Raw genomic sequence first — 11,989 nt, forward strand, 5'->3', positions numbered from 1 at the left:
TTCATCCAGAGGCAGCATCGATCAGCTTCAGTTAGCAGCAGTAGCCAAGGAATCGCTCGATCGGGTTCAGTTAACAGCCATCGATCAATCGCTCGGGTTCAGTAACGCGTAGCCTGCAGTGCAATCGCTCGGGTTTAGTTAGAGCCCAACGCCTCGCTCGGGTTCAGTTAGAGCCAACGCCTCGCACAGACGCGCGTACGTGTACGAGAGAAACGCGCATTGCTCGGCCCCCGACCTCCCACCGTAACCGGGAACTCCCCGAAATTTTCCTCCCCCTCGCTTCTACCACGGATTTTTCCGTCATGGACGACCCAAAGAATGTCATGCAGCTGCGTCTCCGGCCCGCCCAGGACGAAAAGCCCATTTTCTGTCATGATTTTTTGTCATAGAAGTAGGAGCCCACCACATCTATGATGATACCGGGTTTTGTCACAATTATCGTCATAGAAGTGTCATATGTATGACAGAATTTTTTTTCGTTCGGCCCAAAATGTCACGAATGTGTCTTTTTTTTTGTAGTGATCCCTAGTCCCTGTATTAGGTAATATGCAAGTGCACTTTGTTTGGTTGGCTGCATTGGCCCTAGCGGCACATGAACACGGCGTTTGGTTGCATACGGCGTACATGTTGTGCTTACCTTGTATCCTAGTTGGTGAGCTTGCCCACAATGATCACACCTAGCACACCAACGCCACAACACAACAATGGTGACGAACTGGGCAAAGACGATGAAGTTCTTCAGCTTCAGGCCGAACTGACGGTCCACCTTAGCAGCTTCTACTTTGACAACTCCATCCTTGGCACGGTTGACACTGTTGCCTCCGTGCTTTCGCAACCAGGCGGAGTAAGCTTGTTCTGCTGCCTGCCTAGTCTTGAGCCCTCTATAGTTGCTGTTGCTATACGATGCCACTTGTGCATTGGCTTCTTCCCATAAACTATAAACCCCTGGAACCTCACCGATGAACACGGCATACCACTTGCCCTAGCAATGCACAAGAGCAAGAGTTGAAGCAGCAAATCAATGGAGCACAAGTAGCAAGCAAAGTAGCACACAAACAACAATGGAGCAGAAGAGAAGTAAAGCATGCATGATCATACGGCATAGCAAGTTCAACCTAGCACTACCTTGGTGTTAACCTACCACCACATCCAAAAGAGGGTGTCGTCCTACCACCGCAAGTTCACCATCAGCGTGAGGGGTTAGTATATACCACCTCACCAAAATATACAGACCATCAAATAGTTTTTGAGCCCTAGCTACACAAAATGTACGTCTTCATCGTCATCGTCATCGTCGTCACCACCACCATCGTCGTCGGGGATCATGCACGCTCACAGGCAGCACTACTCTAGTAGTAGTGCTTGCCCAGCCAGCTCCTGAGCCACAGCACCCTGTGAGCGTGGGCCATGGCAACGAACTCAACACCCTGGGCCTTGTTGTCAAGCAGGTGGCTGAGAGCTGCCATGAGAGCCTCGTCGCTAAATCCACCCTGGGTCATGACAGCGCCATACAGGTCATGGTGGACGTCGAGGGGCTTGCACTCCCTCATGGCTATTGCCACCTCCTGCACCGCCTCAGTCATGCTGCAAAAGACATTGATCTCCTCCTCCATCAGGCCTCCTCTCTTCCTCTTCCTATCATGGACGGGGTCAAATGGCTTGTCGAAGGGCTTCGCAGTGGGCTTGTCAGGGCCATCAATGACCTCGACGTCCGGTGTCCCAGGGAAGTCTGGCATGGGAGAACCAAGAGGCTCACCCGAGCCCATGGCATGCTTCCCAGTTGCCAGCCCGAAGGAGAAGATGTGTTGCATCTGGTTGTAGTTCTGGATGAGTGTGTTGAGGAACTCAACGTCCCTTGGGTGGTCCTAAGAATGAAATACAAGTGTTATTAGTTGCAATTAGGAGTAGGAAATGGTGGACAGTATGAAAAGGAAGAGGGCTGTGAGCTAACCGCGACATGGCCGGCGTAGTGCTCTGCCTCCAGAACTATGGAGCAAGTGTTCTCATCCCATGAGGCGCCGCTAAGGTCTCTCAGCTTGGACACTTGGATCCATCGACTTCTTCACTTCCTCAGGTGGTTGTACACCTGGGTGGCAGACATCTCTTGCCCACAGAACTTGAACACCTGCTTCGCAATGGTGTTCAAGTGCACCTCCTTGAAGCCCTTGTCAGTCCTAACTCCACTAGAGATGAGCTCACACATCTTGTTCAACACGAACGTGGACATGAACGGCTGCCACTTCATGTTGTTCGACCTACCATCCTTCTTTGCCTTTGCTGCTGCTAGCTTGATTGCAGCGGCAGCAGCAGCAACAGTAGGAGTTGGCTCAACGAGCACTACTGGCACATAGAGGGAATCAGACTCGAACACCTCTGAATCAGGTGCCATCTCGGACATAGGCCGCGAGTCCTCGACAAACGATGGAGCAAACTGGCTGTCGGACACGACAAGGGCCTGACTAAGATCTTATGTCCGCATAGTCATGTCCTACAATCGTAGCACACATTGACAGTGAGCATAGCACACAACATACCGAACAATCCATGAAAGCAGGAGCATACATGTACATGGTTCATCACTATCATAGCAAGCACATGCTTCATCACTATCATACTAAGCATACTAGACAATCTTTGAGCAGGAACATACATCTACAACAAATAGCATGCTACAAATGGACCACCAATAGCTACAAATCACAGATCTAAGCATGATTCAACACAAGCACAAGGTTCAACTTCAAACTCTATTACTAATCTAGCCTACCACATGCTTGAGCATCTAGCCCTACCACAAATTGCAACCGCATCATAGCAACCAACCATATCAGCTCACAGATCAGACCACTATCAACCATGCATCTAGATCAAACCCTAGCTGCAACTCAGATCTAGCTAGAAGGAACAGAGAGAAAGGGGGGTTGAACTCACAGAGGCCATGGCTGCAGCTTGAGGACGAGGGGGGATGGTGGTGGAAGATGAACGCCAGCCGGTGAAGGAGCTCCGACGCCGTGGACCGCCGGCCGATGAAGATGCGCCGCTTACCTGCTCGTCGGTGCCGATGCGCATCGGCGGAAAAGCGCGAACGGAGGAAGAATGGTGGCGGGAGTTGGGGCGGTGAGGGAGGGGCTAAATAGGGGTGGAGAGGCTCCAGGTGAGCCGCAATCCTCCCGCCGATTTTTCGGCGACGCGGGCGAGCTCGCACCATCTCCCCTGCTCGCACGAGGGGAGAAGCGCGTCGCCCTCCCCTGCCTCGCGCGAGCCAGGCTCGCGAGCTATTGCCGATTCATGAGTTTCCCCTGGGCCTGGCCTAGACATGCGTTAAGTTTCGTGCGATGGCCGCATAATGAATGCAGGAAATCAAACGGGCTGAATTCTTCCCGCCCAAGCCAGGTTGGACCTAATACGGGCAACCAAACACGCCCTTGACGACCTCCCTCTCTCCTGGCAAGAGAAGAGAGCAGCCAGCTCGAGAGCGAGTGATCTCTCTTTTCTTTTTTGTTGAGAGAAAAAAAGACCAGAAGCTGGGCCAAGCTGGCAAGAGTGCTGCAGATGTCAGCGATTTCTTAATCCATGAGCTGGGCCAAGACCTTCACTGATATCACACAGCCCATCTCAAGAATCACTGGTTCCTCAAAAAAATAAATTCATTTCCACTATCCACCTCGCGCCGCGCTCGCTCCTCCGCCCTCTCGCTCACCGGCGTGGGGAGCTCCGGCGGCTCCGGAAGAAGCCCCCGAGCACGCACCCGAAGACGCCGAGGGAAGTGGACGCCAGGGGCGGGAGCTCCTCCACGAGCTTGGAGACCTCGGTGCTGACTTGGGCCGGAGAAGTCGGTCGGTGCTGCCTGCTCTTGGATTGGGTTCACGAGCCGAGCTCAGGTGATGCTGCCTGCTCTTGGATCAAGGGATTCCCTGATTCGGTGATGCTACACTCCCCACTTTTCTCGTGTTTCTGCTGATTCATTTATTCTTCCGCTCCCGCAGGGCGCGCCACCTGTTCGACGGAATGCTCAACAAGACTGCGGCGAGCGGCAGGTGTCAATTCGACGACCTCACTGACGACCTCCTCCGGCACGTGCTGTCCTTTCTGCCTGCGGCTGATGCTCTGCAAACTTGCGTGCTCGACACCGGGTGGCGTGACCATTGCAGGCGCACCACCAGCCTGCCCCTCATCTTTGACCAGTCGAGTTTCCCGAGCTCCGAACGTTTCAAACAGCTGGTGAAGCTCTTCATCCACCTCCGCGGGGACTCGCCTCTCGACAAGTGCAAGATCGTTGGCTGTCTTGATGATGATGATGATGATGAGCGCACATACACAAACACCATGCTGTTGATCCAGTATGCTCTAAAGTGCCAAGTTAAGGAGCTCCAGCTCAGTGTTGCTATTGAAGAAGATGATGATAATGACATTGAGTATGACCCACTAGTACTCGATGTGCCTCTCATCTCCCAGCACTAGAAGATCCTACACCTTAATCGGGTTGACCTAAAACGCTCCACTCTGAATTTCTCGCGCTGCTCGGTATTGGAGGAACTAGAGATGCAAGATTGCTACATTGATGCACGCAGGATATCTTCCAAATCGCTAAAGCGTCTCTGCATTACCGACTTTTGTTCCTTCCCTACGAAGTTTCACATTCGGATATTTGCTCCGGGTCTTATCTCACTGCAACTTGATAATTTTGATGGCTTGACCCCTTCCCTTGAATACATGCCATCTCTAGAAACAGCTTATGTTTGGCTTCACAATAGTTGCTATGATTCTTGTCATAGTAACCGACAGAACTGTGAGTATGAGGACTGTAGCTGTCATGCTTATCCAGTTGATGAAGGTGTGCTTCTCCATGGTTTGTCCAATGCTGTGAATTTGGAGTTGGTAGGCGATGCTTATTTTGAACTGGTACATTTACACTTACTTCCTTTTTTACTCTTGTTGTTATGTGCCACCCATGGATTCTTTGTAACATCTCTGTCCACTGTTAGACCTGCATATACATGTTCTCATTACCACAGGTTGCTACTTTTATCTCCACCAATTGGTTTTAAATTAATAATTTTAATAACATTGTAGCTTGATTGGATAAAATGTATTTCCAGGGCTTGAGCTGTAGTTCTGTCTTTCTTTATGCCTGAAATCAAAGTATCTACCCAAACTTCCTACTTACTTAAATTGTTTCGCCTTCTTGAGTCTCACTGTTCTTTTTTGTTCCTTTGCTATTTGGTAGTTTGAAATTAAAGTATCTACCCAATGTTCCTACTACCGGAAATTATTTCTTCTAGAGTCTTAAAGTTCCATTTTGTTTGCTTGCTATTTGTGCAGTTTATCTATAGATGGGATTTAGAATGCTGCCCTATATTTGACAAACTAAAGACTCTATCACTCAATGAGTGGTTTACGACTATTGACCTACTGTGCATTCTCCAACACTCTCCAGTTCTTGAGGTGCTCACTCTTCAGCTTGGTAGCACTGAGGTATAACCTATATATATATGAAGACATTGTTGTACTGTTAAAGGAACTATTATGTATATTCCGTTGATCTAACTAAATTGTATCACAGAAATTCGTTAGAGCAACAGGAGCAGAAGAAAAGATAGAGCAATCATTTGTATGCTTGCACCTTAAGGTTGTCAACATTGAATGTAGAAAGGTCGATGAGGGAGTTCACAAAATTCTGAAGTTCTTGAGTACATGTGGCATACTTCGTGATCAAATTAGCATCACTCATACCGTAAGTAACCTTTGTCATTTCTTCATTTTTTCCTATGATATTCCTACTTGTTTTATCATCTCTGTTGGAATTAAATAACACTCAAGAGTATATGAGACCCTTTTGAAATCTATTTATATTCAGTGTCCATTATTGGATTGTGTGCTGGCGTAGTTCAGAACGACTGTTAGGTTTCACCGAAATTAATTGCTTTGTTATTACTGGTGATAATACAATAGTTACCATTGCCGTTGTGCCTATAAATCTGTTGTTTCTGTAAATCTGTTCCATCCATGCAAAAATCATTTGGGTTTGATCCTGTGTTCTTTTACTGTTTAATTACTGATGGAAATAGTAGTCATTTTCGTCTTGAAATTGAGTTTTATCTTTGCTCTTGTTCTAGTTGGCACATTAAATTTTCTAAAAATCTTCATCTGAGGGGTGATAGTGTACTGCCTCATTTGTTTCACTGTTGTTACTAGCCTGTTGTCAGTTTCATGACTAGTGTTTGATGGCCAAATTGCATGCCTGTCTCACTAGTGTCTGAAGTCTGAAACCCTCTTGAGTGCTGATGTATCTGAGTGATCATATATGTAATATGTTGCTGTCACAATGCTAAACTTTTGTGTAAAAAAATAAAATTTGGTCGATGCCACATTGAGAGAAAAAACAGTTGCTAAAGTTGCATGATAGTTCTTCTACATCAAACTGCTTGGCAAGCTATTATCCGTCTATGTCAGTTGAGATCTTGGAATTCAAAACCAAACTTACTGCATCGTCATGTTTTGTATAGGTTTCGGTTTCCAGAAGCCTATGGGTCCCTTGCCTCGGTCTACCGCAGAACCAGGCGTCCCCCTGACACCGCTTGAGATGTGATACATGCTCGCTTGTGATGGTGGTCTGAAGCATTGTGTGTCTCTCTGAATATGTCTGTAACGACAGTCCTGTTAGTTGTTACCACCATATTTAGTTTCCAGCTTTCTATCCTTTGGCACTGTACTGGAAACCTGCGTGTTTGTTGTTTGGTGAAACTCATGAAAATGGATTTTAGCTGCTGGGCATTCCGCATTCTTTTGGATGAGTGGTTGGACCTGAACTTGGTTTAAAACCAGGGGGCAACACCTTTTGTTGCATCTTCTCTTACCCTGTTGCAGTGTCCGTGTTTCAAATCTTCGAGTTTGTCTGTCTGATCGCACCATCCAGGAAGTTTGCTGGAGAAAATAACTGCGGTGACAGAAACAAAGGCCAGACAAAATATTTTTTTGTCTAAATGGTCTGTTCAGCTTGATTCAAAATTCTTCTTGATATATTGATACTGAATAAGGATGGTCCTGTTAGCTGTTACTGCCACATTTTTTTCCTGCTTTCTATCTTTTGGTACTATGCTGGAAACCTGCCTTGTTCGTTGTTTGGTGAAACTCAGAAAAATGGTTTGAAGTATGTTAAGTCTCGCTTTATTTAGTTTTAGCAGAAGCATTTTAGTTGCTGGGCTTTCTTTTCGACGAGTTGTTGGTCCTGAACCTGGTTTAAAACCAGGCGGCGACGCCTTGTTGCAGCTTCTCTTTACCATGTTGCTGTGTTTGCGTTTTGAATCTTGAGTTTGCCTGTTTCAGCGCACCATCCGGGAGGTTGGTGGAGAAAATAAGCGCCGTGACAGAAACAAAGGCCAGGGCGCCAGGCAAAACATTTTTGTCTAAATTGTGTGCCAGTTTTGGTACAAAACTCTTCTTCGTATATTGACACTGAATCACAAGATGAGGAGCATGATTATACCTAGATCGTGACTGCCTAGTAGTAGTCTTTATGGCAGTTGCGTTCTGGTCATGCATGGCTTGAAAATTGCAACTCATGATGCTACTTCATTTTCGACTTGGTTCAGCAAACATTTCTTATCTCGTTATAAGGACTAGGGCGATCTGTACTTATCGATCATAAAGAAAATGATAAGAGTTTAGATGTTACACTTACAACAGACATGCAAGTTTCCCGGCAAAAGAAAAACAAAAGCAATACAGGTAGTGTGTTGGGCTCAAATAACTTATTTTTGCAAAAATGCTCCAGATCTATTGTTAAAGTCCATAGGAAGTACAAATCACTTTAAACATAATAAAAATTACACCGAGATTTCGAGACCACCGACGGCCACTACCGCCGTCAGAATGAGCCGCCTACGCGTTGTTGTCGTTGCTCCCCTATTGGAACTGGCTTGACCTTGTCGAAGATAGCCAGAAAGTCTTTATGCACGTGCCCCTAAGGACCGGCGCCCTAAAGCTGCAACCATTGTCGTTGAACCCTTGAATAGATCTGAAGCACCTGACACCAAATTTCGCAACATGATGACAAATCCTAACCTCACCGTCCCAACGAGACGACAGGAATCTACGTCGGTGCTCTGTCGACTATGTCCAGATGGATGAACTCAAGGAGGATCGAAGCTCAGAAGACAAACTCGAAGAAGAAGCGCCACCATCCGCCCGAGCGCCGCACCTGCAAGGACTAAAAATCCTATCTAAACTACTAACTAGAGTGGAGGCATCGAGATTCCCCTCCTGTCACCAGCCACTGCCCACGGGAGCGACAACCAGAGGGGAGGCGAATCCACGGGCTCGCTGATGAAGCTTGGAGGGGGAAGTTTGCCCTAGCTGCCAAGGGATAGGGGAGGGATAGATAAATCCTAGATTGAATCTCTGGCTCAAACACCTTTATTATGTGAGGCAAAATTATCCGTCACTCACAACAACACCGTCGACAGAAAAAAGCACGTAAAAAGGAGCCGAGAAGGAAAAGAACAAATAAAACACTAGAATTTGCATGTTGACTTTACCTTGTGAAAAATAATGTGGTCGCTACATGTAAGTTAACTCAAATAGTTGAAGTGCCAATTATTTCCGTGCAACACTGAGGTAAAGAGGGGGTGCAATGGCGTACCTGGAACACATCGGAGATGGATACAACACGGTTGTCTACAGTGTTGCCGATGAACGAGAGTACAGGGGTTGAAGAGGGGCAACCTGGAAAGGCGAGGTGGTGAGCTGATGATGCCAGTCGTAGGTGGTGTGGAACATCGGTTGGGCCGGCCGTCGGGAGACGGGAGAGGGGATCCACTAAGAGCAACTCCAATAGCTCCCCTAAAATACTTTTTTTTAAATCACTTTTATGGGATGATCGTGAAATTTGAGGGAAATTTTTCAATGACAACTTTTCTCAGTTTCCGTTAACATCTTTCTCTGTGTTATTTCCATTAAACTAGCCTAGAAATGGCCCAGGACCTATAAGTCAGTGACCCGGCGTGGCGGTGCCCGGCAATGGCGTGGTGGTGGTAGCTGAACATGGCAGCGCCCGGGGGCGGTGTGGTGGCGTGGCGACGACGTCGTGGTCGTGTGGCGGCGGTGGCGCGGTGTGACGACAATGCCCAATCTGGTGGTGCACAGTGGCAACCCCGCATGGCGGCGACCGGCAGCGAGCCGGCGTGACACAAGAATCTCCTTGTCATGAAGTTTCAAGTGATTATCCATCCGTCAAAATTATATGGAAAAACTTTCTCCCGTAAACTTGCAGGGCGGAGGAGGTGATTATAAAGGATTCCGTAAAATATTCGGGTTTACGGGAGCTGTTGAAGGCATTTTTTTTGTCTCAACTTCTTGTAAACGGTAATCCCTTCGTTTCATAATATAAGAGTGTTTTTGACACTTTTTATAGGGCGCTCTAACGCGCAATTTATTTTCTGGGTAACTTACAAATAACCTGAAAAATAAACCTGTTTTGTTTTTAGGAGAAAAGAAAAACATTAATTATCAAAAAAGAGAGAAGAAAATATTAACCTCTTGTGTGTCCATCAGCGCAACGCAGCTGCCATTTCCAGTATCCACCCCGCACCGGCGCCGCGCTCCCCTATCGGAACTGGCTTGACCTTGTTGATGATAGTGGGAAAGTCTTTATGCACGTGCCCCTAAGGACCGGCGCCCTAGAGCTGCAACCATTGTCGTTGAACCCTTGAATAGATCTGAAGCACCTGACACCAAATCTCGCAACATGATGACAAACCCTAACCTAACCGTCCCAAGGAGAAGACATGAATCTACGTCGGTGCTCCGTCGACTATGTCCAGATGGATGAACTCAAGGAGGATCGGAGCTCGGAAGACAAACTCGAAGAAGAAGCGCCACCATCCGCCCGAGCGCCGCACCTGCAAGGACTAAAAATCCTATCTAAACTACTAACTAGAGTGGAGGCATCGAGATTCCCCTCCTGTCACCAGCCACTGCCCACGGGAGCGACAACCAGAGGGGAGGCGAATCCACGGGCTCGCTGATGAAGCTTGGAGGGGGAAGTTTGCCCTAGCTGCCAAGGGATAGGGGAGGGATAGATAAATCCTAGATTGAATCTCTGGCTCAAACACCTTTATTATGTGAGGCAAAATTATCCGTCACTCACAACAACACCGTCGACAGAAAAAAGCACGTAAAAAGGAGCCGAGAAGGAAAAGAACAAATAAAACACTAGAATTTGCATGTTGACTTTACCTTGTGAAAAATAATGTGGTCGCTACATGTAAGTTAACTCAAATAGTTGAAGTGCCAATTATTTCCGTGCAACACTGAGGTAAAGAGGGGGTGCAATGGCGTACCTGGAACACATCGGAGATGGATACAACACGGTTGTCTACAGTGTTGCCGATGAACGAGAGTACAAGGGTTGAAGAGGGGCAACCTGGAAAGGCGAGGTGGTGCGCTGATGATGCCAGTCGTAGGTGGTGTGGAACATCGGTTGGGCCGGCCGTCAGGAGACGGGAGAGGGGATCCACTAAGAGCAACTCCAATAGCTCCCCTAAAATACTTTTTTTTAAATCATTTTTATGGGATGATCGTGAAATTTGAGGGAAATTTTTCAATGACAACTTTTCTCAGTTTCCGTAAACATCTTTCTCTGTGTTGTTTCCATTAAACTAGCCTAGAAATGGCCCAGGACCTATAAGTCAGTGACCCGGCGTGGCGGTGCCCGGCGATGGCGTGGTGGTGGTAGCTCAACATGGCAGCACCCGGGGGCGGTGTGGTGGCGTGGCGACGACGTCGTGGTCGTGTGGCGGTGGTGGCGTGGTGTGACGACAATGCCCAATCTGGTGGTGCACAGTGGCAACCCCGCATGGCGGCGACCGGTAGCGAGCCGGCGTGACACAAGAATCTCCTTGTCGTGAAGTTTCATGTGATTATCCATCCGTCAAAATTATATGGAAAAACTTTCTTCCCGTAAACTTGCAGGACGGAGGAGGTGATTGTAAGGGATTCCATAAAATATTCGGGTTTACGGGAGCCGTTGAAGGCATTTTTTGTTTTGTCTCAACTTCTTGTAAACGGTAATCCCTTCATTTCATAATATAAAAGTGTTTTTGACACTTTTTATAGGGTGCTCTAACGCGCAATATATTTTCTGGGTGACTTACAAATAACCTGAAAAATAAACCTGTTTTGTTTTTAGGAGAAAAGAAAAACATTAATTATCAAAAAAGAGAGAAGAAAATATTAACCTCTTGTGTGTCCATCAGCGCAACGCAACTGCCATTTCCAGTATCCACCCCGCACCTAAGCCGCGCTTCCCTATTGAAACTGGCTTGACCTTGTCGATGATAGTGGGAAAGTCTTTATGCACGTGCCCCTAAGGACCGGCGCCCTAGAGCTGCAACCATTGTCACTGAACCCTTGAATAAATCTGAAATACCTGACAAATCTCGCAACATGACGAGAAACCCTAACCTCACCTTCCCAAGGAGACTGCAGGATTCTACGTCGGTGCTCCGTCGACTATGTCTAGATGGACGAACTCAAGGAGGATCGGAGCTCGAAAGACAAACTCGAAGAAGAAGCGTCGCCATCTGCCCGAGCACCGCACCTGCAAGGACTAAAAAACCATAACCTAAGCTACTAACTAGAGCGGAGGCATCGAGATACCCCTCACGCCACCAGCCATTGCCCACGGGAGCGGCAGGCAGAGGGGAGGCGAATCCACGGGCTCGCTGATGAAGTTTGGAGAGGGGAAGTTTGCCCTAGTTGCCAAGGGATAGGGGAGGGATAGATAAATCCTAGATTGATTCTCTGGCTCAAACACCGTTATTATGTAAGGCAAAATTATCCGTCACTCGCAACAACACCGTCGACAGAAAAAAGCACGTAAAAAGGAGTCGAGAAGGAAAAAAAAACAAACAAAACACTAGAATTTGCATGTTTTGACTTTACCTTGTGAAAAATAATGTGTTTGCTACATGTAAGTTAACTCAAATAG

General features: G+C 47.3%; 1 protein-coding gene across 2 annotated transcripts in view; it reads left to right on the top strand.

The window, feature by feature from the left end:
• Positions 1-3,651: 3,651 nt before the first annotated feature.
• LOC119318376 overlaps positions 3,652-11,989 on the top strand; it is a 12,442-nt gene continuing 4,104 nt past the window's right edge. The window contains exons 1-5 of one of the 2 annotated variants that reach the window (XM_037592926.1): positions 3,652-3,881; positions 3,987-4,902; positions 5,323-5,475; positions 5,564-5,734; positions 6,507-6,806. In XM_037592926.1, the coding sequence (XP_037448823.1) occupies positions 4,543-4,902; positions 5,323-5,475; positions 5,564-5,734; positions 6,507-6,572 (750 nt within the window). In that variant the 5' untranslated portion in view covers positions 3,652-3,881; positions 3,987-4,542 and the 3' untranslated portion in view covers positions 6,573-6,806. Of the gene's footprint in view, positions 3,882-3,986; positions 4,903-5,322; positions 5,476-5,563; positions 5,735-6,506; positions 6,807-11,989 lie in introns of those variants that run through there. The other variant, XM_037592928.1, reaches the window with a different exon arrangement.

Source organism: Triticum dicoccoides, chromosome 6A (assembly GCF_002162155.2).
Source record: "Triticum dicoccoides isolate Atlit2015 ecotype Zavitan chromosome 6A, WEW_v2.0, whole genome shotgun sequence".
Taxonomy (NCBI): Eukaryota; Viridiplantae; Streptophyta; class Magnoliopsida; order Poales; family Poaceae; genus Triticum; species Triticum dicoccoides.